Below are 27007 nucleotides of genomic sequence, written 5' to 3' on the forward strand. Positions count from 1 at the left end.
GAGCCACTGACCCAAGCTCATGGGCAGCTGGAAGCCAATGACATCATCTGCCCCACTTTGTATGTGCTTGGAAGATTTCATAATAAAAAGCCAAAAAGAAATTTGTTTTACAAAACTTCCCTTGGGGCTGAGACAATGAGAGACACTAGTCGGCAACAGGGATGAGACCCTGGGTCCCATGGGTCTGTCACTGGGAGGAGGGAGGTCCGGGATCCAGAGGAAGTGGTGGGTGGCTGGAGGCGTGAGGCGTGGGCCACCAGTGTCTCAAAGAACTTCCGTTGTGACGTGAGGCCAGGGTGGACCCAACAAGGTGTAATGAGTGTACGTGGAGGGTTTGGGCCTGGATGCGTTTCTGCTGACCTTCTGGGGCTGTTGAGGTTGAGGGGGAAGGAGAGGTAATGGTAGGTAAAAATTTACCCCACTCCCCTCCTCCCAGAGCACCCAGGTTGGATCTCCTCTCACCTGGCCTTGAGCTGTGGGGGTGGGTGACTGGAGGGTTTCACTCATCTGCTTGTGGGGCTCCAGACAGCAGGGCACCCCAGCCCCTAAGGATGAAGGTCGTAGCCCCAGATGAATGTACGACGTCCCGGATGGTCTGGCGTCTCTCTGGGATGCTCAGAAACGGAGCAAATGGAGTGGTGGCCATTTTGAACAGGGTTTGACATTTTCCAAATGTGCACGTGAAGCCTTTTTCTCCCAGCCATACAAAGGAGTCCCTGCTACGTATGAGACTCCGGGAGAGAGCAGAGAGGCACGGTCCCACCAGAGGGGCGGACCTCGGGCAAGGAGGCAGCAGGTGGAGGATAGTGTCAGGGATGGAGAGTTCAAGGTCGGGCTGGCTCTGAGCCTCCGCGTTGTGGCTTCTCTCCCCAGCTCTGGTTTGTCTACTTCGACCTGGAGGACTGTGTGCAGTTTTTGTGTGACCACATTCAAGAGATGAAGACGAGCCAGGAGGTAAGATACCATAAGTTAAAAACAAACAGAAATAAACCAGGAGGCCAAATTGTGCAGATTGTATTTCCCTAAGGTTAGACGAATGTCTAAGGAAATGTTACTCGGAAGGAGGAATGCCTACATGGAATCAGTGGTCATTTCTGCCTCAGGAATTGTTACTTCTTAACTAGATTTCAGTTAGCCTCCTTTTCAACTGATTGTATTTTCCACATTTCCTAGAGTGTGCATATATTTATTGACAACATAATAATTATATTAATAACTAATATAAAGATGACAAATAATGAAGATTCTGGCAGAGGGAAATACCAGGTATTTAGATGACTTTCCCTTTTTTGAAATGCTTTCTACCATTTACGATCAGGGTGCTCTCGCTCTGATCCCACACACAAGGACACTGAAGCTCTGACAAGTCCTGCAGCTCCCACCGAAGGCAGCCACAGGGCCGGTTGGTGACTTCAGGATTGGAGCACAGCCCTCCTGTCTCCGAGTCCTGGGCTCCTTCCCTGGGATCAACCTTTCCTTGGGCCTTGCAAGGGCTGTCCTGAGTCTTGAGGTCCAGACTGTGGTTTAGCCCGATCCCAGCCCGTTCGTCCCTGTATGGTTTTGGGCAAGGCCTTTGAGCTGTGCTTTGCTCATTGGCAGGGACCCAGGACCCAGGCTGCCTTGAAGAGCAAATGAGAGCATGGAAGGGAGAGTATTTGGAAGTTCGTAGAGACCATAGAGAATCTTGTAGGCGGTTATCTGACCTCTTGAATGTGGCTCAGTTCCAGATTGTCCTGAGGTCAGCATCTGAGTCTGTGGATGGCTCCATCCGTCCTCTGTGGGTCTGCAGCGCGGGGAGTGACTCAGCCTCCGAACACCACCTGACTTGGGACACCATCCACATCCCCTCTCTCTTTCTTTTGCAGTCCTTGCTGAGAAGCAGACTGAGTCAGCTCTGTGTTGTCATGGAAACTGGGGTGAGCCCCGAGACAGAGGAGGGGCCTGAGAACCTGCTGGAGGAAACGCCTCTCCTGCCCGGCGGCCCTCATCCTGAGGAGCAGCCCCTCATGCAGACTGAGCTTCGCCAGCTTGTTCCTGAGGCTGAGCCGGAGGTAAGGGCTACCTGGGCTGCTCGGGGCCACCTTCCCTCCCAGGGTATCTGTGTGGAGTCCGTGTGGGGCCTCAAGTTCTAAATCTTCAGGAACATGACTTCACTGAGTTGGTAGGGGCCATACAAATCTTCTAGCCTACTAGTTATCAGTATTTTTTTTTCCTTACTCTAGCACTTTAAAAATAGTTTATAGGAATTATTTTCTACGTCTTGGTCTTTTCCCCACATTTCTAAATACCTTGGATATTCTTTTTGGTAGTTCCATGGGATATCTAGTTGTATGTTGATGGGTTGTAGCCTACCGAGCCATAAACGTGTTCATGAATATTTGGGTCATTTTTAAAATCTGTCTTTCAGTCAGTCTGTCATCTATCCATCCACCTACTTAAATTGCAGTCGGGTATACAAATCTTATATGCATTTCTGTTGAATTCCAGTGCCCCCAGCCCCAGAGTTCTGTCACGTCCTGCCACCCACCTCTGCTGGGTATGACCAAGTGCTGGTAGACCAGATAACTGATTTTTTTTTTTTTTTTCTAACTCATGTCCTCCATGAGGACAGACACACTATCTGGGAAACATACACCAAGGGGTACCCTCAGGCATTCTGTGATGGAGGGATGCACTTGCATTTCCTTTTCAGGCAATAGATTTGGACTAAAGGCCCAAACCAGCCCAGACTTTCCCTTTTGCCTTGGTGGGCCCCTAGGGCGTCCAGCAAATGGGACTCCTCAAAAGAGAAAGTGATAAATATATTAATCTCTTCACTTGAATCCCACTGACTTTATTTTAACTTTCATTTTATTTACTTAATTTATTTTTTAAAAGATTTTATTTATTTACTTGGGAGAGAGAGATCGAGCGTACGAGTGGTGGGAAGGGGCAGGGGAAAGCAACAAGCAGACTCCTTGCAGAGCAGGGACCCAGTGCGGGGCTCAATCCCAGGACCCTGAGATCATGACCTGAGCCGAAGACAGACATTTACCCAACAGGGCCATCCAGGTGCACCCCCCCTCCAACTTTTTTTTAAAGAACAGAAAAGATTGATAAGGTCATATACTTTACTGTGGCGTGCCTGGGTGTGTATGACAAGGCCTGTTAAATCTGATGTAAAATCTGGTTTTTTAAATTATTTTTTCAAATTCATTCAAACCAATGATAATACGATATCCTGTCATGAATATCAAGTGTGTGTGTACATATTTTTAAAGTAGCTTCCCTTTATAACTTAGGTAAGGAAAACATAATCAGTGCCCAAGTCTCAGCGTGGGCCAGACAGACCGTCATATTTCGATAGGAAACCAGCCCCTGTGAAAGACAGAGAAGTAGTTATCATCACCTCTTACATCGTAACAGATTTCTTATCGTGCATAAAATCCTTCAGCGTACCCTCCTGGGTATGGATTATTTTTCTGTCTTCCTGGTTGGATGAAATAAGATTCCAAGAGGTCAGCTGACCTGCCCAAGGTCGGAGAGCAAGGGAGAAGGTAGCCAGGCCCCAAACAGAAGCCAGCCTTGTGAATTCTAAGGACAATTTTCTTGCCACACGTCTTTGCCTCTTATGCTGTTGATTTTGGACAAGATTGGCCAGGAGACCAGTCTGAGTTAGGGAGGGGTAGACTCCTTGGAATTTTCAGTGTATTTCTAGCACCAAGGATGACTTAAAGGAACCAGCAACCCTACAGAGAGAGGTGGAGTTTCTGCTTTCTAGAATAGTGATAACGATGGTGATATTGGTGACACTGAGCACGAGGCGGGAGGCGGGAGGCTCTCTATCGATTAGTTCCTTTAATCCTTCCTCCAGCTAGATCAGCTAGACGCTGTGATTTTCTCTCTTCTGCTGTTGAAGAAAAGGGCTCAGCAAGGAGAGGTGACTTGTTAGGGTCTGTCAGAAGGTACCAGGCAGAAATGGCCACTTTGATTTGGAAATCCTGACTCCCCTGACATGAACAGCCTGATGTGACCCACACCTTACTTTATTACTTTCACACTGGATGCAGGGATTTTGAAACACGCTCAGTGCCAGGCCGACGGGACCGGAGCATTTCCTGTGGGGTCCCAGCTGCCAGTCCAACAAATAGAACTTTAGAGACCAAATGTGTTAATAAGAGCATGCATTAAATCCAATTAAAATTTTTTTCTTTTTACTTTTTTTTTCATCACAGTAAAATATACATAATAGAAAATTTGCCACCGTAACCGTTCCTAAATGTACAATTCAGGGTACATTTGCATACATTTGCATACATTTGCATTGTTGTGTGAGCATCCGCTTCAAACATCTCTGGAATCTTTTCATCTCCCCAGACTGAAACTCCATACCCAGGAAACATGGACTCCCCCATTTCCTCTTCCCCCAGCCCCTGGAAAGCACATTCTACCTTCTGCTCTCTGAATGGACTGTTTCATATAAGCAGACTCATAGATACAATATTTGTCTTCATTGTGATAAATCTCTGCTTTTTAAAAGCAAACTCTAGGTACAGTGGGAGTACTTGTCCCAAGAAACCCAGCAGGTGCCTGGGATGAATTGAAGGACCCTGTGCTGCCATCATGGGGATGATTCCCTCGTCCCACCCCCGTTGGCTAATGATTTTCTTCAAGTGTGTCACTTTGACCTCGCGCACTTTGTAGTCTCGCGGTCATCTGAAGCTGGGAACAGTGCACGCATGTGTGTGATTGGTTGGTATAAATCAGCGGTCACTACTTTTTTTTTATTTTAAAGATTTTATTTATTTATTTGATAGAGATCACAAGCAGGCAGAGAGGCAGGCAGAGAGAGGGGGTGAAGCAGGCTCCCTGCTGAGCAGAGATCCCAGGACCCTGGGATCATGACCTAAGCCTAATGCAGAGGCTTTAACCCACTGAGCCACCCAGGCATCCCCAGCGGTCACTTCTTTAGTGCTTTGAGGCTCCATAGCTTTTTATGGTTATTCTTACTGCCTCTGAGCAGTGAGGTCACGCATTTTGGAGGTGAGGAAGCTGAGGCTGCAGGCACCCCAGGGGGTGAGTAGCGGAGCTACTGGAATGGGTCCAGACCATTCCAGGCGTCTCCCAAGAGCCGCAGGTGAGGACCCGACAGGGTTCTTCCCAGTGAGCGTCCCTGCTGTTCCGGGGTGGTGAGAACCACTTGGCTTTCCCCTCGTGCACTAGATGCTTCTCGGCGGCCCTCACTCTGCTCCCCTGCCTCTTCCAGGAGATGGCCCAGCAGCTGCTGGCAGTTTTTGGTGGCTACTACATCCGGCTCCTGGTGACCTCGCAACTCCCCCAGGCAGCGGGGACACGACACACAGACTCTGCGAGGATTCCCTGCCCCTGCCAGCTCATAGAATCCCATATCCTGGGCCCTGGGTGCTGCCCATTCCTGGCCAGGTGACCTAAGGAGGAAGGCACCCAGCTTCCTGTGAGACCGAAGGTGAGACATCCGGAAGGCTTGGAGCCCCAGCTGGCTGACAGCGAGCCCCAAGTGAGGAGAGAAGCATCCAGAAACACTCTGAGGAGTGTCACTCGTGTCAGCAGCAGGGGTGTCAGGCTCGCTCCAGGACTCTGCACAGATAGGCCCGTTGACTGAAAGGCCCAGGCTGACCCCTGGCCTTTCCAGAAGCTGCTGGTTGCCAAGCTGGTACTCTCAGTGCTGCAGACAGAAAGCCACTCTCCCAGGCCTTTCATTGTTTGGAGAGCCCAGGAAATGTGAAGAGGGTCCCCACTGGGCCAACTGTGAGTCCAAAGCTCGGTCTCCGATGATGCTCCCATCCTCAGCTACTTCATGTCAGATGGGGAAACTGAGCCTCGGAGAGGACTCTGCTCTCGGTAGCATTGCCTTGGCCCTCTACGATTCCTAATCTGAAGGAAAGAAGTCAGTTCTCAGAATGTTCTCCACTTTCAAGTTCCTCCTGCCCTGTGTTCTATGAAAAACAATGGTCCCGTGTTATTTGCTACAGATGTCCAGGGGACAGAGGAAAGAAGCCAGCAGCACGTGACCAATGATGGAACTCTTTGGAAAACATCGATTCTGTCTGATTTGAGGGTGTGTTTTGTTTAAAGGCATGCATGCTTGTGGTTGGGGGTTTGTCCTTCAGGCCTAGAGCCACAGTCCTCTGTTTTCTGACACTAACAGTCCTGGAATGAAGCACAAATCTGTCACTTTTGGTGTCCCATGAAGAGCTGGGGGGCGTCCAGGTTCTCTGCTCCTGAGTAGGTTTGAAGACCAACTAGTCCATAGGCCCAAATCCAAAGACCTGCCCTGGCATGGAAAGGCTCCCCAGCTTCCAGGACCCAGCCCTCATCTGTAGCTTTGGCGTCATCTCCCACAAAACTTCTTGCTAAGTTGAGGCTCTTTCCTGGACTAACATACCTGTGTTCTGTTGTGTCTTTTGAACTCCTATGCATGCTTCAAAGCCCAGCATTACTTACCCCTCCTTCAGGAAGCCTTTCAACATAGAGCATGCGCTGCTTCTCTGCCTCCTTTAAATTCTTAATGTAGCTGCTGCCTTTGTTGAGATTTTAGGTTATTCTGTTTTCCTATGCGCATGTGTGTTTTTCGAGCTAGAGTAAGCTCCCGAAGGACAAAGATCTCACCTTATAGCTTTTTTGCATGGCCTGGACCTGCTAAGGAAAAAAAAAGATCCCATGGATCGAGTGCTTTGTCATCTCCATAGTAACATTTGCAGATTGTGCTCTCTACTCGGTTGAATGATGAGGTTGGCACTGACCTAGATTCTGTTCCCGACTGACGTTTCTAGCTGTTCTCAATTTACCCATCTCTATAAAAATGGGTAGACAGTGGACAGGTTGGATGATCCTTAATTACCCTTCCAAAGCCAAAGTTCTGACTTCTTTTGTTGCAGTCTAGCCCTTGGCCTGTTATGGTTTGATCTACATGTAGAAGGTCCTCTAGCCTTGCATGACTGAGGTGGCCCAGACCTGATGGGCCTTTGGACAGAACACGGGCTTAGCGAGCAGGAGACCTGGATTCTCATCCTGGATAGGCTGCTTCCTAGAAGCATGACCATTGGCTACATCACTGACCGAGGGCCCGTTTACTCCTTTACAAGTGGATCTGGTGAACATGAATCGTGTGGGTGACTTGCTGTGTAAGAGACCAGTCTGACCGTTTGCTTTCTCTGAGCCAGAGAAGAGAAATCGTGGACATAGACCCACCCTGGGAAGGTGGCCATTGTAGACATTTCCCTTTAGAGATTTCTCTGAGGGCAGCTGTGCTCAGGCAATCGAGGTCCTTTTCACCTGCCGCAGAGGAGATGCGGTCTGGGAATGGGATCTGTTGAAGCCCGTCTTTATTGTCCTCCCATAAAACCCTGGTATATCTCCTAAGAGAGTAAACACGTGTCTGCTGAATGACAGAACAGCTGTTCTTCCAGTTCAAGGCTGACTTACAGACCCGCATGGAGGGGTTCTTTCCTGCCTTTTCCTCTGCAGAGGGTCTGGTGGTCTCACCTGCTGGGCGGAGAATTCAGGTGTGTCCCCACGTACTTCCTTTGCATCTGCCCCTTGGTTTCCTCGTTCAGAAAATCCTGTGATCTCTGGCTTGCCTGCCTCCCAGGCTTGTGTGAGCATCGGAATCCATAAACGGACGCGAGCTCCGCTTTAAGGCTGTGTGCCGAGGACAGGCACGGAGGCAGTGAGGGCAGTGTGGTGTCTCGCCGGGGGAGCGGAGGGTGTGGCTCAGAGCTTGGATTCTAGACTGACTCAGATCCAGGTTCTGCCGCTTGGAGCAGCGTCCTTCCCAGCCTTGGGTGTCACTCCTCACACATGGAATGAGGATAAGTGTACCTCCGAGGCAGGTATTGTGAAGATTAAATGTAAAGTACTTGCAACTTTGAGTTGCAAGCTTGAGTAAGAGCACAATAAATTGTTGCTATATGTATACATATGTATATATTTTTAATCTCTCACTGTGTCTTGTATACCACAGGTGCCCAGGCTGTATATTTATTTATTTTATTATTTTTTTTAAAGATTTTGGTTTTTTATTTATCAGAGAGAGAGAGAGCGAGTGCACAGGCAGACAGAGGGGCAGAGGGAGAAGCAGGCTCCCCACTGAGCAAGGAGCCCGATGTGGGACTCGATCCCAGGACGCTGGGATCATGACCCAAGCTGAAGGCAGCCGCTTAACCAACTGAGCCACCCAGGCGTCCCCAGGCTGTATATTTATTGATGTAGTAGGTCATTAACAGTTAATGTTTATTCGGTCTGCATCAGACCTCAGTTACTCCAGCACCGTGGGGCGTGTTCACGTGAATAAAGCTTCTAGTCCAGTCTCTCTGAAATTCAGTACCGAGAGACAGTGTAACAGCAAGCTGATGACTTCGGGCCACCTGCCCACGTCTCTAATCCTCCCGTTCCTTCATCTCCTCATCGGTAAGGGAGGGTGTGAGAACAGAGGGATTAACCCAGGTGTTGCTTGGAAAGTACGAGGTCTGGTCAGTAGTGTGGTCGCAAGTCAGGGCTCCGTCAGCGATCGCGTTTCCCTGCTGCTGCTGCATGCTCTTTGCTCCCCGTGTCTGCCAGTGCAGGCTCAGACCTGCGTTGTTCAGCTCTGTGTCCTTACCCATTCCGGTGTGCTTGTTCTATCAGTGACTGGGGGAGGGAAATCTCCAAGTATAATGGTACATTGTCTGCTTTGCCTTTTACTTCTGACACATTGTTTTTATTGCATCGTTTTATTTTTTTATTTTTTTTTAAGATTTTATTTATTTATTTGACAGATCACAAGTAGGCAGAGAGGCAGGCAGAGAGAGAAGGAAGGAAGCAGGCTCCCCGCTGAGCAGAGAACCCGATGCGGGGCTTGATCCCAGGACGCCGGGATCATGACCTGAGCCGAAGGCAGCGGCTTTAACCCACTGAGCCACCCAGGCGCCCCTATTGCATCGTTTTAAAAAAATGGAGATATAATTCCCATAGCATAAAAATAACTTTTTTTAAAAAAGATTTTATTTATTTATTGGACAGAGATCACAAGCAGGCAGAGAGGCAGGCAGAGAGAGAGGTGGGAAGCAGGCTCCCCGCGGAGCAGAGAGCCTGATGCGGGGGCTCGATCCCAGGACCCTGAGACCATGACCTGAGCCGAAGGCCAGGTCACTGAGCCACCCAGGCGCCCCTAAAAATCACTCTTTTAAATATTTATTTATTTATTCCAGAAGAGAGAGAACGGGCACACACGTGAGTGAGGGGAGGGCAGAGAAAAAGAATCCCAGGCAGACTCCATGCCGAACGAGCAGCCCAGTGCAGGGCTCCGTCTCACCACGCTGAGATCACCAGCTGAGCCCAAACCAAGAGTCTGACACTTAACTGAGCCACCCAGGTGCCCTCCAGAACTCACCGTTTTAAAGTATGCAGTTCAGTGGTTTTCAGTATATTCACAGGATTGCCTGACCATCACAACGATTTAATTCTAGAACATTTTCATCACCTTCCTTGCCCCTCCCCCTCCAAAGCCCACACCCATTAGTAGGCACTCCCCGTATCCCTTCTCCCCAGCCCTGAAAACCACTGATCTGCTTTCTGTCTCTGGATTTTCCCCTTCTGGACATTTCCTATAAATGAAATCACACCTATATGTCCTTTTGTGTCAGCCTTTTTTTTTTTTTTTTTTTAGCAGTAACGGTATTTTCAAGATCCCTCCATGTTATAGCATGTATCATTATTCCTTATGGTTAATGATTAATTCCTGATTATTCCTGAATAGTATTCCATTACATGACTATATCCCATTTTGTTTATCCTTCTTCAGCTGGGTTGTTGCTACTTTTTGGCTTCTGTGAATAATGCTGCTGTGAACAATTACATGTATGTTTTTGGGTGAACGTATCTCTTAGTTCACTTCTGACAAGTTTCGCTCTGTTGTCACGTGCAGACAAATGTAGGATTGTTAGAACTTCCCAATGGGTTGTCCCTTTCATCTTTATACAGTGTCCCTCCTTATCTTTATTAGATTATTGCCTTAAAATCTACTCTATCTGATACATTAGCTTTCTTTGGATTAGAGATTACACGTTATATATTTGTCCATCTTTTACTTTCAGTTTATCTGTGTTTTTGTAGTTAAGGTGCCCCTCCTGTGGACACGTGGGATTGAAAAGAAACAATTCTCTGCCTTTTTTTTGTTTTTAAGATTTTATTTATTTATTTGAGGGGCACCTGGGTGGTTCAGTGGGTTAAAGCCTCTGCCTTCGGCTCAGGTCATGATCCCAGGGTCCTGAGATCAAGCCCCGCATCGGGCTCTCTGTTCAGCAGGGAGCCTGCTTCCCCCTCTCTCTGCCTGCTTGTGATCTCTGTCTGTCAAATAAATAAATAAAATCTTAAAAAAAAAGATATTTCTTTCTTAAAAAAAAGATTTTATTTATTTATTTGAGAAAGAGAGCAAGAAAGAGCGAGCACAAGCGGGTGGGAGGTGGAGAAGCAGAGGAGGGGGGAAGCCAATACGGGGCTCAATCCTGGGACCCCAGGATCATGACCTGAACTGAAGGTAGATGCTTATCGGACTGAGCCACCGAGGCGCCCCTCAGTTCTCTGTCTGACACCACCACAGACATTATTATGTAGCTCATAGCCAACACTCATTTAGATTTATCCCCGTGTTTACTTTTCATTACTTTTTAACAGTTATCTTTTTCTTACTTTTTGTTTTTTTCTGCATTTCCACACATGTACCCATGACTCTCCTCCTTTTCCTGGAGCTACTTTTGGAATTTTTCTTTAGTCCAGGAGAGCACTGCATACATTTAGAACTACCTTTGGCATTTTCCTTCCAGAACAGATCCTCAGGTGACAGGTGGAGTTTCTGTTTGCCAGAAAGCCTCTGTTTTGTCTTGAATTTTAAAAGATATTCTTGGCGCCTCAAGAATTCTAGGGCACTATGCAATTTTCTTTAAAACTTTGGAAGATGTCAGAAAAGCCCCACAACCACACCAACTTTGGAAGATGTCCTTGGCTTTCCTTGTTTGTGTTTGCAAAGTCAGCTCTCCATCTGTGGCTGTTCAGATCTGCTGTCTGCTGGGGGCCGGGACAGGGGTGGTGCCTGCATTCAGGCATAGCTTTCTTTGTTTCTCTCCTGCTGGGGCTCCCCGGGCATCTGGAATCCCTGACCTGGCTTCTTCTGTCGTAGCTTCCACCTCCTTCTCTCTCATCTCTCCTGCCATGTGTCCGACCCCTTTCCCCTGCAGCTCAATGGCTCTTGGCGTTTCCCATGCTTTTGGTTCTTTGTGATTCAGTCTGAACATTTTCTTTTTTTCTTCTTTCTTTTTCTTTTTTTCAGTCTGAACGTTTTCTACTGGTACGCTCTACTTCATTCCTCCCGCCCTCCTTTGTATTACCATCGGTTGTTACGCCTTTCAGTTGAATTCATTTCAGCTTGCCTGGGATCCAGTCCTAAAATGTTTAATTGACTTTTTAATACAGGTTACAGTGTTTGGAGGAAATTACCCATCTTGTCACCTATTTTCTTCAGTATGTTATTTATTTAGTTAGTTACTTTTTAAAAGATTTTATTTATGTATGAGAGAGAGAGGGAGAGAGGGAATGCAAGCATGGGGGAGCTGGAAGGGAAGAGCAGGTTCCCCACTGAGCAGGGAGCCCAATGCAGGGCTCGATCCTAGGACCCTGGGATCATGATCTGAGCCAAAGGCAGATGCTTAACTGACTGAGCCACTCAGGTGCCCCTTTCTTCAGTATGCTAAAGTGGATGTTTGCTGACTCCAGTTTCTGGTTCTTCGGTGAAAGGTGTTTCGTTTGTTTTTCAGTTAGTTGGTCTTTTCATTTTTTTTTTAAGATTTTATTTATTTATTTGACAGAGATCACAAGTAGGCAGAGAGGCAGAGACAGAGAGAGGGGGAAGCAGGCTCCCTGCTGAGCAGAGAGCCCGACTCGGGGCTCGATCCCAGGACCCTGAGATCATGACCTGAGCCCAAGGCAGAAGCTTAACCCACTGAGCCACCCAGGCGCCCTGGTCTTTTCTTATCTTCTAGTGTTCTTGGTATCTTTTGATTGAATGCTAGACTCTTTTAAAAAACTGGACAATTGAAGAGATACACAAGACTTTGGATATTCCTTAAGAGTGGATTTACTTTTGCTTCTGAGAAAAGTAGGGTTGGGATAGATTTGACTCTGGGTTTCAGTCTTAGTAAGGCCTGGTCTATTTCTGGATAGCCCTGACTTCCCCTTCAGGGATTTTAACTGAAAACCTGTTTTCTTCCTTGTTTGTTCTTTAAACTTTTATAACCAGGACTCCTCCTTTAGAGTGAATTCCTCCTTCAGGGTGAGCCCTCAACTTCCAATTTTGGTTACTCCAAGCTGTGAGTCTGCTGAAGGTTCACCCCAGCTTTTCAGCCTTTTAGACTCCGCTTAGGAATTGGCAGGTGCCTGGAGGAGGTCGGGAGACTCAGTGTGTATTTCATCCCTCTGTACTTCCTTTCTCTCCAGGACATTGGTCCAACTCCTCACTGCACTGGGAGCTCTCTGATGCATTCAAACAGATGTAAGAAAACTCAAAAAAACCACAACAGCCAAACCCCCAAACGACAGCTTTTTAAGCTGCTCTCAGCAGGAGGATTGGTCTGATACAAGCTAGGTCAAATCCAGCTGTGGATTCTGTTATTATTTTTACTGTTATTATTTAAAAATCCTTCAAAGAAAGAGATCACCCCGAGGCCAAGAACCCTCTGACAAGTCCCTAAGATGTGAGCCCCTTCTCATCCCTCTGGGGAGACCTTCTAAATGATCAAAGCAGGAAGTGACATTTCAGGACCACCTGCTGTGGTTCCAGCCCATCAGGAACGTGGGGGCTCTCTGGGGAAGGAGGGTGAGCCCTTGGCATGGCAGGCGGGGAGGAGCGGATAGGATAAGAATCTGGTTCAGAGGGTGGGTCCCCGGTGTGCAGCGCGACAATTGGCAGCAGAAGAGGACCCGGGATAAAGAGGCCCCAGGGGAGCCTACTTTCCACCTGACTGACACTCCTGGGGAGTCTTCCCCTAGTGGAACAGGAGCTCGAGCCTAGCGAACTGATAACGCACACACAGTTCGCAAGCCCTCCTGCTTCCTTCCGCCAATGTTCTTTTATCCTTTCTGGCTGTGTATTTCCAGCCTCCTTCCGGTGGTGGCCCCCAAGACATCCCATAGGCTCCTACAGCTTGACCTAGGGCAGGATGAAACGATTTTCCGTGTGCTGTCAACTTGGCCTCAAGCCCACCTCCCTTCTCAGTTCTCTGCGTGGCAGAAGAAGTCAAGAACCTCCTTTCCCAGAATCATCTTCTCTGTGTGGTTCTGAGTTGGGAACTGGCCAGCTTTGCCTGAGAAACCGACTGTACCTCGAGGCTCTCCTCTCCATCCCGGGGCTGCTGGCCTAGTTCAGGCCACGTCACTGGCTGACTGCCCCGGCCTCCTCTCCTGAGGTGTTTGTGGCAGTTGGGGTCCAATCGGAAGGCAAAAACTACACGGTCATTTGAATATGGGAAGTTTGGTAGAAAGAATGGTTAAGTGTAACAGGGAAGTTGAATAATGGATGGGTAGGTAAGGAGTCAAGAAACACCAAAGAATATAGAAGAGCACGTGGAAGGAACAGCTAGTCCCCTGCCCCCTTGGGTGGAAACAACCCTGAAGGGAGAGCCCTCCACACCCCGTCCCCCGCTGAAATCTGGACCTTGTTGGGAAGGACATAGCTGTGGCTTCTTGGGTGCAGAGAAATCTCTGAGCTGCTGAGTTGATAGAATGTTCTGGAAAACTACACTTTAAGGGGCCAGGGAAAGCTATCGCAGAGAGATGGAGGGACTTCCCAGTTTGCTGGTGGGCACTGGGAGAAGCTGTTGGCCTGCTGAGCACTACTTACCACCATGCAGGATCTGGGTGCTGGAAAGTCGTCTTCACGGCAGGAGCCTGATGTTGGAGAACCTTCTGCACAGCAGGAACTGGGTGCTCAGGAAGCCACGCGCATGACCAAAACCACATGACTGGAGGCACAGTGTGGGCTGCAGGAGCCTGCTAAGATGAGCACACCAGAACCAGGAGGGAAAGCCCGTCCTCCTCCAGTGTCTCCAGCGCCTCCTACTGACAAAGTTTAGCATTGCACCAGTTGCCAAAGGAAAAAGATCTCCAGGGCCCAGCTCTCTATTTGAAGAGCAGGCAATGTCAGTAGTCCATTTGGGAGCCAAGAGCAATGCCTGGATGTCTCTCCCCCATCACTGTGAAGGGCAGCATAACTGGGTCAGAGGGTCAACTCCAGAATCAGGCTTCCTGGGTTCGAGGTTCAGCTGTGCCCCTGCTTTTAGTGTAACCTTCGGAGACTTCTGTAAGCTCTCTGTGTCTCGGTTTCCTAGTCTGTAAAACCAGTGCCCTATTCGTACTAACCTTGTTGGGTTATCATGCTCGGTAAGTGGATATTTACAAAGCCTTGGAAGAAGCAGCGACATGGCAGAATTTACAAGCTCCTTCAGATCTCCATCCTTTAAATTGCAGCCAGGATGGGCTTTCCATTGTAGGCGTGCATTTTTGTCTGCAGTGCTAGGGCATAGGACATTATTTTCTTCCTGTCCTTTCTGAGGTGGGGGCCAGCCCAGGGAGAGCTAGTCAGAGAAGCTCTCTTCTTAACGCACCCTGTCCATATTGCAAAAATTAGAACTAGGGCTATGTCATTTTGTTCATCTGTGGTGCCCCCATCATGTTCAGGAGAGGGTCCGACCTCCTTCCCAGGGAGCTTTTAATGATCCCCTGCCCCGCTCCCCTCCCACCCCACCCTGGCTCAGGCTTTTACTCAGGTCATTCCAAACATGGAAGGTAGCTACCCTCATACCCTACCATGTTCTGCCTCTGTTCTCCAACTTCATTGATTTTGTTCCCCCCTTCTGGAATACCACCCCCCCTCCTCCTGTTTGCTTGGTGAATTCCCTTTCAATGCTCAGAAAACTCAAGCAGCCATCTCTTCCAGGAAACCTTCCCCCAAACCCCAAGTTGGTTGCCACATGCTGCCCATTCTTTTGCTCCCCCCGATTGTCCTGTTAGGTTGAGGTGATATGCTTCTGTGCCGGTTCACTGGCTGAAGTCGGAGCCACGTGGGGTCGCGGACATGTGACTCGTGTTTGCATGCTCTGCGTTTCCGGCAAACATGTTGGTCGCTCTGCACCAGCGATGTATCGCTCCAGGGCTGCTGATGGGTCGCAGAGTTGTGCACAACCTGCCCCACTGTTCACTATGGCCCTGAGCAACCAAGTGGAGTCACACAGCAGATGACAGTGGTGCCCTCAAGCTCTCAAAATATATCACAGTGTCCATTTAGAGCCACCTGTTAGCTCTCCCTGGCATCTCCTAAGCACTTCCTTGCTGGGTTGGTTAGGAGTGACTGAGAACGTTTGAGAATGATTAAATCACATTTCTTTTACAAGAGATACCTGGTTCTAATTGCTCCCCATTCAAAGGAATCTCGGAAGCAGGGCTGGGGGAAGGGAAAGGAGGAGGGACACAGTCCTGCGATGCAACGAGAGACTTTAATTGGACGCAGCTCCTCACGCAGTGGCTGCAGTGACTCTCGGTGGTGGCCCAGGGGTGGCTCAGATGTCTTCTCCTCCAGGGGAGTTTCCGAATCCATCTTCATAGCTCCTGCTCACCACGCTCTTCCTCCCGGAGGAGCCGCTCAGGCAGCCACACAGCATGGGGGCCGCCTTCTAGAAATCTCAGGGTCTCCTGAGGTTGCACGCTTTCAGTGTCCACTTGTTGGTGGGGTGGTGTACGTACCTCTTTTGGAGACCATTCTTGCGAGGATTTGTGTTCAGATCTGAAAGGGGAAGGAAAGGGTTGATCCTCGGTAAAGGCTTTGGGTTATGGGTGGATGAACAGTCTGGGTCACATCCCACGTGGGGACTGCTCATGTTCTCGATGCCTTTAAAAAAGAAAAAAAAAAAGAAGTTCTGCTTGCTGGAGCTAAAAACACCCCAAGTTGGGTTGAGCGAGTGAGATTTTGTGGTTACTTGTTACATCAGCAGAGGCTCGCTGGACCTGCCCAGAACATGCCTTCTCCCTGTGGGGCCATATTCTAGGCACGTCTATAGGTTGGCTCATCTCGTCCTCCCAACAGCCCGAAAGGTAGGAAATGTACTCGCATTCTCCCCAGTTTGTAAAGAAGGGTGCTGAAGCTCAGAGAGAGAGAGAGAGAGAGGGTCAGTGACATGCTCAAGTTCAGCTAGTGGCTGAGGCAGAATTTAACTAGTGTGTAGGAACACCACCAGTGGGCTTAAGTAATATCTCATATCTAATAAATAATCATTAGGCTACACTGCTTGTTACTGTGGGTAACAAGTCCCACACCCCTCAAAGACTGAAAGAAATCTGATGTGTCCCAGCAGGGGGTGGCTGGGGAGACCAAAGCCCAGTGAGGGAAGTCCGGTGTTCTTGCCCGCTACCACACGTCCCCTCCCAGGACCTACTGAAGGTCCGTGGCTGAGGCTGCTGGGATATCCTTGTACTACGTGAGACAATAGTAGTAGAGGACTCCTTGCTGGTCGGGCAGCAACAACAGAAGATCTTTGACGCCATGTCTTGATGGGCTGTGGGAAGAGGAAAGGGCATTGGGGCATCTGGCTCTGTAGCCCCAATCCCAGAAGCCCATTGTTATTTAAGCACTGGGTCATACAGGGCCAGCCTCTCCCAAGGTATCAAGCCCCTTCCCCTCCCAAACCTCCTGTAGCTTCCTGGGGCTGCCATGTCCAGGCCCACCTATGTCTGACCAGGCCTTCCTCTCCTGTCCACAGTTGTCTTACCCATGGAAAGGAGTTGGAGCCTTGACCGTGCCAGGCTTTACTTGTAGGGGTGCCTTGTTGAATCAGCAGATCAGCTGACAACACAGCTCAACCTTGCTGGTTCAAGTCCTGGCTCTGCCACTAATTTGCTAAGTGGCTTTGGGCTTATCCATGTCTATCTCTGGGCCTAAGCACCCATCTAACAGGCAGTGGTTGGGCTGCACCACTTCTCCAAGGATACTTCCAAGCTCCGATGACCCAAAGTTGTACGTCCTTGTCTTATTCCCCAACTTCTTTCTCTCTTCTAGTCCTCTGGCCCTCTCCTGTTCTCATCTCCCTTTCCCTGTAGCCAAAGACCCACTCCGGGGAATTTCCATCATGGTGGCTGTATTCACTCCCTGCATGTTGGGTTCATTCCAGGGCCTCCCCCTTGGGCACTGACTTCGCACCTCTCCCGGCCACCACCCTGTCTCACCTGGGTCATTGCAGTGGCCTCCTGACTGGTGTCCCCGCTTCTTCCGCCCTGGTCTTCATCAGTGTCAACACGGCAGTATTCTCTTAGGATGTAAGTCACGTCATGTCTCACCTCTGCTCGAAGTCTCCCCGTGGCAGATCATAGAATCAAAGTTGAAGTCCTTCTCTGGTCCTCCCCTGAAAAAAATCTATAATCTCAGCGCTACCTTCACCCACCCCTCCCCTGCTGTCTCCTCTCACCCTCCCCTTCCTTCTGTCCCAGCTGCTCCTTTGGCCTGGGATCCCCTTCCCTGGAGATCCATGGAACTCATCCCTCCCCTCCTCCAAGGCCTGGAGGAAAGGTCACCTTTTCTCATGAGGCCTTCTCCCCCTATTTAGGCCCATCTCCCCTATTTATTTCTCCCTACTTATTCCCCTATTTTCCCTAAATAAACTCTTTCTTTCCCTCCCATGTCCCCCGTTTGGGGATCAGGTCCCACTATTCACTTTGTGTGGAGTCAGAGAAGGGGACCCCCCCTTCCTACTGGCCCCTGCCTCCCCTTCCTTCCACATTCAGTCATTCATCAAGGCATTGTGATCCTACCTCATGAATATCTCCTCCGTTGTCTGCCAACCTCCACCCCCTGCCCTGGTGGGGACCCTCATGACACAGCTTCCCTGCTGGCCCCTGGCTCACCTACAAGCCGATCTGTCTCCTGTGCCAATCCCATCATCATCCTCAGCCTCAGTCCCTCAGTGGCTCCCCTGTTCTATTACTTGAAACTACTTTGTGGTCTGGCTCTGCCGGCTCTGCCAGCCTCATTCTCTCCCAGCCTGGCTCCTTGCCCTCCAGCTGTAGGTGCTTCCGGCAGCGCCCCAAACTTGCTCTCAGTGTGTCACCACTGTGCCTTTGCACAAGCTGTTCCACTTCCGTGTTCTCACTCCCTCACCCTTCCCCTGGAGACTCAGCTCAGGGGCTGCTCCCTCCCGGAGCCGTCTCTTCCAACTGGGGAGAATTAGGGGCCTCTCTTGTGTTCCCACAGATCCCCCGGCTTCTGTGGGTCATGGCCATTGTCCGTCTTTGCATAAGCACATAGCAGGTGTCCAATAAATATTTGTTGACTGGACACTATTTTCACTAGCTGCTTAGTTGTGAGAGTCTAGACTCCAATCTGTGATTCTAAAACTTGTCCTGCATGTGTTTGTTGAGGACTACTGGTGCCAGGCAGTAGGTGAAGGACATGGCAGTGAACGTGAGCAAGAGATTCTCGCTCTCGAGGGGGCAGGGATGCGTCCAATTCACCTTTGCATCCCAGCACCAAGCACAGGGCTTTGCACGGAGTGAGTGCCCTCTCAGTGTGACCGGAGTCAACACACAAGCCCTCTCTGACTGTTGGATGATAGACACATCATTATCCCTACTGTCCCTTCCACTAACAGACGCCGTACTCCCTGCTCATAGAAATGGATAGAAACATCCTGATTCTGTACTGACCTCATTGTCCCCAGTGGGAAGTTAACAGGGCAGGAGGAAGAGCCACAGGGTCCCAGACACTGACCTTCACTGTGCTTTTTTCGGCAGGTCTTTCGACATCTCTGAGCTCATTTACCTTTTCAGATGGTGGAACGGAGCCCCATGAAAGTGCCTGTCAGGTCTCACAGCCAAGAGGAGCAGCTGGGGTTTTAACGTAGTTTTGTCGGGTTCCCGAGGCTCTGTGGTCCAGGGCCTCACCTTGGCACTTCCAGGGGCAGAGAGATGTTCAGAAATACCATCTCCTTCCCGGAGAGTTGATAGCAGGTGGCTTTTAAGCCGAAAGGCCCCCTGAAGCTTGGCAGAGTGGTGTAGCAGTTAAGAGCGTACATTTTATTACTGAGATGAGTTGGAATGTAATTCTTGCCTCACCTTGCTGGGTCATTTAGAGCAATTTAACCTCCTTGAACCTCAGCTTTCCTATCTGTAAAATGGGGAAGGTAAAACCTACCCCAGAATGTTGTGTGAGGATTGGGTGGTGTAAAGATGTGATGAGCTTAGCTCAGTTTCTGGCACGTGGTAAGTGTTTCATAACGGGCCGGGGATGATGTAGGATGATGCAGGCTGGGGCAGGGTGGGTGCGATGTTGCTTGCACTACCACTGCCCGCCTCTAGATGGAGACAGGAGCCAGAGAAAAGGGTCTTTGGGTTATGCCCAGTGGACTGTGAACCTCAGGTGTCCAGTGATCCAGACCTAGAAAGACCCAACGAGGTCCAACAGGAAGGCTTCTGGAGCTGGAGGAGTCCCTAGGGCTCATTCAGCACAAGTGGGGAGGCTGGGGCTCAGAGACAAACTGTGGGGTCAAGGCAAGTTAGGGGTAGTGTCTGCTTCCTATAGCAAAGGAGTCCAGGAATGATGGAGACATTGTCCCTTTAAGTACAGAAAAAATACCCCCTTCTGGTCTTAGATCTAACCTTTGAGGCTGACTCACCTGCAGCTGGCAGAGCAGAGAGGAGGCTGTGATGTCACAGAGCCGGGGAACCAGGGAATGCTGGGAGCAGAGGGGTTTGACTGGACCACAGCATCAGGGAGGAGGGAAGGACCATGGATCCTCTCTCCAGTGGTCCTTCTCTCTGTCCACAATGCTGTGATCTCCACCATGCCCATCAGATTGGCCCGGTGGTCCTGCCTCATGCATCTCTTATCTATTCTAGAATAGTATGCTAGCTGGGCATGTTCTTCTCAGGGGGGGTTCTAGACACTTAAACTAGTGAGCGAAAGTTTGATGAGCAATGGGAGATTCACAGAATCTTTCCCCAAATGACTCATTCATTCCAAAGGGAAAGATAGTCATTTGCCATGGAAAAGGCTGGCAGCAAAAACCACCTTAAACAAGGGATCTAGTTAATGTCACCAATGGCAGGACCTACCTCCACCATGTGTCTCCTGATATGATGCACTGGGGAGGATGCAGTGTCCCTTCTGTGGTCTTCCTGCCACACAGGCAAAACTGGTATATTAAACACAAATTGAGGGATGCTTTATAAGACAATCATGCCTGTGTGCTTCAGAAATGGGGAACTCATGGAGGACAGGATTGTTCCAGATTAGAAGACACAGAGGGGACATGATGACATGGGACTCGTGATATTGGATTCGATCTTGTACTGAGTATCAAAGCAGCTGGAAGACACTGGGGGGCAATTGATGATAATAGTATATCAGTGTTGAATTTCATGTTTTCGAGAATGGTCCTGAAGTTATGTAAGAGAATATCGTTGTTCTTAGGAAATGCACACTGTAGTATTCAGGGGTGATGGGATCTGATGTGCACCACTGGCTCTCACGTAGTGCAGAAAAAAATAACAGGAAGAGAGAAAAGACAGGCTAGAGCAAGTGGGGGAGATGTAAACAATTGTGAAATCTGGGTAAAAGGTAAATGGGTTCTTTGTCCCTACTGCAACTTTCCCGTAACTTCAAGATGATTTCAAAACGGGGGGGCGGCTGGGTGGCTCAGTGGGTTAAGTGTCTGTCTTCAGCTCAGGTCATGATCCCAGGGACTTGGGATCCAGCCCCTTTTGGGCTCCCTGCTCAGTGGGGAGTCTGCTTCTCTCTCTGCCCCTCTGCTCCTGCTCTCTCTCTCTTTACAATAAATAAATCTTAAAAAAAAGATAATTTCAAGATGAAAAAAAATCTACCCATAAGGCTTAAATTTTTTGTGTTAGCTTAGTTAGATGGGACCATGTATTTAAAAACAGTAAGGCATTGGGGCGCCTGGGTGGCTCAGTGGGCTAAAGCCTCTGCCTTTGGCTCAGGTCATGATCCCAGGGTCCTGGGATCGAGCCCCACATCGGGATCTCTGCTCAGCAGGGAGCCTGCTTCCCCCCCTTTCTCTCTGCCTGCCTCTCTGTCTACTTGTGATCTCTGCCTGTCAAATAAATAAATAAAATCTTAAAAAAAAATAAAAACAGTAAGGCATTTGAAAGAGCTACTCCCTGGTGAGGAGAGGGAAGGAGGAGACACAGTCCCGTGATATCACCAAGGGCTTTAATTGGAGGCAGCTCTCCCCACATTGGCTTTTTCAGGAGCCGAAGGAATTCTTGCTGGTGGCTTAGAGGTGGCTCAGACGTCTTCTCCTCCTCTGGGGGAGTTTCTGAATCTGTCTTCATGGCCCCCGCTCACCGCCCCCTTCCTCCCGGAGCCCCTCCAGCAGCATGCAGTCCTGGAGCCCTGCCTGGGAGCTGCGGACTAGAATGGTCAGGGTCTTCCTATGTGGCATGGCTGGAATGGCCAGTGGTCCTTCGAGTAGCGGTTCAGGTTTCTCTTGTAAAAACCTCTTGGGCCCACACGTGTATTCCATTCTAAAAGAAGAAAGGAAGAAATTATGATGCTGGGTGGAACCTTTGCATTGGGCTTGGATGGCCCATCCTGGTCACCTCCAGCCCTGAGCACGATCAGATTCTGGAATACTGGGTGAGCCACGTGGACCCCAGGCCGGGGCTCAGAAGTCCTTTGTGACAGGGACACGTGTCCATAGGTTCCGTATCTGAACTTCATTGGTGTATTTAATGAGAACCAGGTGACTTTCAAAGAGCAGTGGCTTGCGAAGGGAGAGAAACGGGCCCATCCTGCTTCTAACACCAACCTTACTTCCCGATGGACTTTTGGAAAGTCCCTTTCCCCATGGGCCTCAGTCTTCTCTATACAATGGGAGGTGGGTTTTTAAACTGTTCCACGGAGCCCTGTGGGGGTTGGGAGGCACGAGGAGGGAGGGGTGGAGCCCGTGGGGCTCCCAGGCCCTACCCTGGATTCAAGCCCAGGAGAAACCCCTCTGGACTTTTATTGCAATTGAACTTTATGCGAACTGCTTGCAAGGCAGGTGTAGTTGTTTTGAGAATTCTGTGACGTCTGGGTGGGGCTGGTCCTCGGCTCTCAGCGGCCGGCCTCCCAAGGTGCTTGTGAGCTAAACCAGGTCACCCAGGCAGTGTCGGTGCACAGTCGTGTGGTCTCGTTTCTTCTTCCTGGACTGGGCTTCTGTCCTTCTTCCATGACCCTGAGGTGTTTTGCCCCCCGCTGAACTACCCTCTAGCCCACAAGCATCTTCTGGCATGCACCTGGCTGGGTTTGGGGGAACACAGCTGTCTTCCTGGGACTTCCCCTCTAGTGGCCAGTGCAGACACGAGCTTAGAAGAGAAGCCTGGATATGTGTCCTTTCCTCCCAGACCTGCTGCTCCTAGTTCGGGCGATTACGCAGGCAGGTCTCAGAATATGACTGCAGCTTCCTGGTGGGAGTGGTCCCGTCTCTCCTGTCACCCCATTTGGCTTAGCTCACATATCCGTGGGATTTAGTCATCGGGACCATGGGGGTTCCTGGTCTGTGTTAGGACCCCTGTTCGGGACTCACCTTCATACTCATTGTTGCTGGTGGAAGAGGCTCTCTTTTCTGGGTGGATCGGAGGTTGTCCCAAAGGCAAGCCGGAGGCTTCCTTAGCATGCTTGGAACTCTTGCTGGCCAGCTCCCCCTTCTGCAAGCCTGATGGTGATAATTCCACACTGTTAGGCGGGGAGGGTCAGGGGAGGTGACGGAGGTGAAGGTGTGGTTCTGATGGGGTGGGGACCACCTGGGTCTCCCTCCCCCGGTCTGGTGAGTGTTTGCTCTCATACGCACGTGCTGGGTTCAAAATAATATATAATTTTTCCAAAACATGAAGTTTACCTTTTTCTCTGTTTATAAATGTGAGTGCATATCCATTACAGAAAAGCTGCAAAATATCGAAGAGTATGAAGCCGAAATAGAAATGCCCCAAACGCCCATCCCTTCAGATGTGATCACAGTTCCCATCTTTTCTCTTGCGTATTTTTAAAGAACCCATTATAGCCTACATGTCATGTATATATTCTACTTTTTTTCATATTTGATGTATCAGAAACATTTTTCCCAGGTCACTAAATTTTAAGAAATAATGGTTGTAGAATATTCTATTTTGCAGATAATTCAAGAGTCTAACCAATATTCCTTTTTGGGGGGGGTGTTTAGGTTGTTTTCACTACATAAATACCATTATGGTGAATGTGGTTGTACAGAACACTTTTTTTTTTTAAAAAATACAGACTTCTGAATTCTTAAAAGTAGAGAAAAAGATTGAGCTGCATCCTGTAACAAATACCTCCGTCCTTTACTAAATGCATAACCACAGCAAATTGCTTCCCTCCTATGCCTGTTTTCAGAGCTGCAAAACGACACATCCATTTTGGGTAATCACGTCCCCTTCCTTCTTAGAGTTATTGTAGGAATCAAATCATATCGCTGTTCTCCCGTGTCCGCTCTGAAACAGCGGGGGGACTTACCTGATCACAGCCAGGTTCCTAATGCCTAGATGTGCCTTGCACATAATAGGGGTTCAGTCACCATCATGGTTATTGTCTTGGAAAAAGGGATTGACATTTTTAAGATTCTGGGTTTTTGTTGTGAAATTATTTCCAGGGGTAGTATTTGGAAGACCCCTCAGATGGATTTCTGGCAAAATCTGCCATAAGAATTTTTCTCCTGCTGTTGAATGGTTCCATCTCTTAATGGGACCATCCTCACCACCTCACTGGTCTCCCTGCCTGTTGTTTACGGGTTTGGGTTAGGAAGCCCCCACCTGATTTTAGGTTGGAATTAGCACTCAAAAGCTGAAGGACATCTGAGGGAATCTCAGCAGAAGGGGGAGGGACACAAGGAGGTCTAGAGAGGTCAGGCGGGGGGTTGTTCCTGTCTGGTACCCACTGCAGTTTGATGGCTGATGCTCTTGGGTTTGACTGGGGACCTTGGAGTCGTCCATGGCGTGGGGCTCCTCACAGTCTCTGCAGCATAAGCAGAAGATCTTCGAGGCCAGGTTTTGGTGGGCTGCTGGAGGAGGTCAAGGAATGGGGGCCATTGGAAATTCAGCGTGATGGGGATCATACTGGTTAGCCTCTCCCAAGATAGAATAGCCTTCCCCGCTCCCAAGACCCAGGCCCTTCTGCGTAGGTTGCCCTCTCTTAGAATGACTTTCCCCATTCTCTACTGAATTTTCTCACCCATGGAAAGGAGTTGAAATTTTACTCTGCCAGCTCTGCCTGTAGGGGGCGCTTGGTTGAATCAGCTGATCTTGACTTGGACCCCAGTTCCCGGAGCAGGACTGTTTCCGAAATAAACATAAGACTGTGGATGAAAAACGCTAGTCCTTTACCTGTGTTCACACTCTAGGTAGAATCCCCTGACCGCAAAATCCCAGCTTATGCCAACCCACCAACGCGCTCTGCCCCATTTCTAGGTGCGTATTCTTGGGTAGATTTGTTAACCTTCTGGAACCTCAGTCTTTTCATGGGGAAAGTGGGAATGAAGAGTCTGCCTGCAGAAGTAAAGGGTTAAATATGTGACAAGTCACCCCCTCCCCCCCGTGGTGCTTGGCACACGATAATGCCAATAAATGCCAAGTCAATGGCCATTCCATCCCTTCTCCCTTCCCTTCATGTGGTTCGTCAGCTCCAGAATATTCCAGCTGGTCTAGGTCCCAGGAGAACATGCAATGAAGCTCAGTCTTGCAGGTTTAGGTCCTGGTTCCACCACTAACTGCTGCGGGCAAGTCCACGTGCATCTCTGAGTCTCAGGGGCTTCATCAAGGAGAAGAAGTTGGGCTAGATGGTGCCTTCACAGATCTTTCTGGTTCTGTTGGTCCAGAATGATAAAACCTTGTTTTATTCCCAAACTCCTTTGTCTCTGGATACTTCCTGTTCTCACTCCCCCTTCCGTGGCTAGACCCCCTTTTAGGAAATTCTTACTATGGTATTGGCAGATGTCCCTCACAAGACCCAGTTTGCTGTGTGAGCTGCCTCATTCATGGACACTCGCTTCTCAATTTCTCTACTGCTCTCCCCTGGTCCAAGGCACCATTATCTCTTGCATGAATTAGAACAATAGTCTCCTAACATCTTTTGCTTCTTTTACCCTTGACCTCTTAAATTAATACAAAATCTTTAACTTCTGGCACGTATGCTATTTGACAATAGCACAATTTCTATATTGTGGCTAGATACATCCAGCCGACTAGACACATATGAATGTCTCCATTTTGCGGGATCCTTGGACCCAAGAGGTCCTCCAGGGGTCCAGTGAGCCCCCATCTCCAACAGTCTTTGGGATTTGTTGCCAAGTGAGTTTTTCGACACGATTGGAGCTCTGATATTTCCTTGAGCTCTCTTTGATGAACTTATTGTATCTTCTTAGGATTTATAAACAGATAGAAATTTATATAAGGCAATGAGGTCTTTTGTTTTGGAAATGCACCATTTAGCAAACATCCTTGCCATTAATATGTTTATTCTGCTGTTTGCTTTAATTTCAATTTCCTTCATGTAAATTCTTGCCTCGTGGGATTTTCCTTTGTTCCAGATTGCCTCACATATATTGAATGTTGAAGGAAGTGTTTCCTAAGGAAGGAATGGAAGCATAGGTCTGACAAGCTCTCACCACAGGTCAGCTCTGAGGACTAAATGGTGGGAGGTCTGTTAGGCAGTGATCAGTGGGTATAAAGGTAGTTGTTAAAACTCTGCCTTGGGTTCCCACAAACCTTCATGAGCCCCTGTTCTCTCTTGTTAGCTTAATTAATGAAAGGTCACTTTCCTCAGCGCATGTTCTGGAGTGAGGATTTCCAGGTTAGTGATCAGATGGCTTCTTCTAGGCTCTCTTAGGGCATGGAATTCAAGACACTATGCATAACTGGGGTCAACTGTGGTGTGTCCTCTCCTGTTTGTCATGGTCTCATTTACACCAAAGTTGCTGCCTCTTCTTGGAAAAACCCCTGCTTCGTATAGACACTCTCACTCAATGTCCCTTCATGTGTGTGTGTACATCAATAAATGGAAAAATTTCACCAGATGACTTGAAATTATGGGCAGTATGGCAAACCTTTAATGTCAAAAATAAGAGATTTCAGAGGTAGAAAAAAGAGAAGACAAAAATACCAAATATTCAGTAGAGAGAGCTTCCTTGATTGGTATGTTCTGGCCTCAGAAAGAAAAAAAAAGTACTCCTACTCAAACCTTCTGAAACCTACTTTCTTTACATCTCTTTTTCTCTCTCCACCCAGCTTTATCATTACTACCCACTTACACTCTTTCTATTCCTTCCCGTGACTGCCTAAATAAATTCCCTTCATTTCTGTAGAAAAGAACAATCAACATCGTACACTATCCCCCCAAAACCCTTATGCCAGGAAGTGGGTCCCGAGAGGCCGAATTCAAACCCTGGGTAACAGAGGAGTTGAGGGCAAAGATTTAGAATCATTCCAAATTTCAGAATGACAGAAAGCGGCTGTATTGAACTCGGGATTCTGTTATTCTCACCCGTCTTGGCCACCATATTTGTACCCATCACTTCACATAATGGTTGACCTTCAGAGAGGGGGAAACATGTTTAGGAGCAGCAGGATGGAAAAGGCCAGAAGATTTAAATAACCCCCTGACACATAACTCAAAAAAGTGGACTTGGGAAGAAAAATAGGAAATGTACCATCTGAAAGTATTTGAAAAGGCTTCCTCTTCTGGGTAGATTGAGCAAAGATTCAAAATGGCAAACAAAGTCAAGATGAATTACTGGGAGATTTAAGGTAATAGACTTCAAGACACTTTCCAAGAAATTCTAGGGCAGACCAACAGCTTAAGTAGAAGGAGGCTTCCCTTCTCTCTTTGTGAAAGACTCAGACCTAAAATAGGGAACTTAGATAAAATAAATCGGAATGGGAAATGCCAGCTTAGATCTCGGGATCATCT

The 27007-nt window shown here is 48.7% G+C and overlaps 2 protein-coding genes across 5 annotated transcripts in view; one reads left to right on the forward strand and one right to left on the reverse strand.

Annotated features, from left to right (window-relative positions):
- TMEM268 (transmembrane protein 268) overlaps window positions 1-10159 on the forward strand; it is a 29259-nt gene extending 19100 nt beyond the window's left edge. For all 4 annotated transcript variants that reach the window (XM_080819469.1, XM_080819468.1, XM_080819470.1 and 1 more), the window contains 3 exons: window positions 874-954; window positions 1866-2051; window positions 5246-10159. In XM_080819469.1, coding sequence (XP_080675595.1) covers window positions 874-954; window positions 1866-2051; window positions 5246-5425 — 447 coding nt within the window. In that variant the 3' untranslated portion in view covers window positions 5426-10159. The remainder of the gene's footprint in view (window positions 1-873; window positions 955-1865; window positions 2052-5245) is intronic.
- An 11310-nt stretch (window positions 10160-21469) lies between these two features.
- TEX48 (testis expressed 48) lies at window positions 21470-26597 on the reverse strand (the record flags this gene model as incomplete). Its single annotated transcript, XM_080820228.1, has 4 exons — window positions 21470-21573; window positions 22617-22765; window positions 23978-24104; window positions 26582-26597. 4 exons carry the CDS (start codon window positions 26595-26597, stop codon window positions 21470-21472), a joined length of 396 nt encoding a protein of 131 aa, XP_080676354.1.
- Between the last annotated feature and the right edge of the window lie 410 nt (window positions 26598-27007).

The sequence above is a fragment of the Martes martes genome (assembly GCF_963455335.1).
Source record: "Martes martes genome assembly, chromosome: 12".
NCBI lineage: Eukaryota > Metazoa > Chordata > Mammalia > Carnivora > Mustelidae > Martes > Martes martes.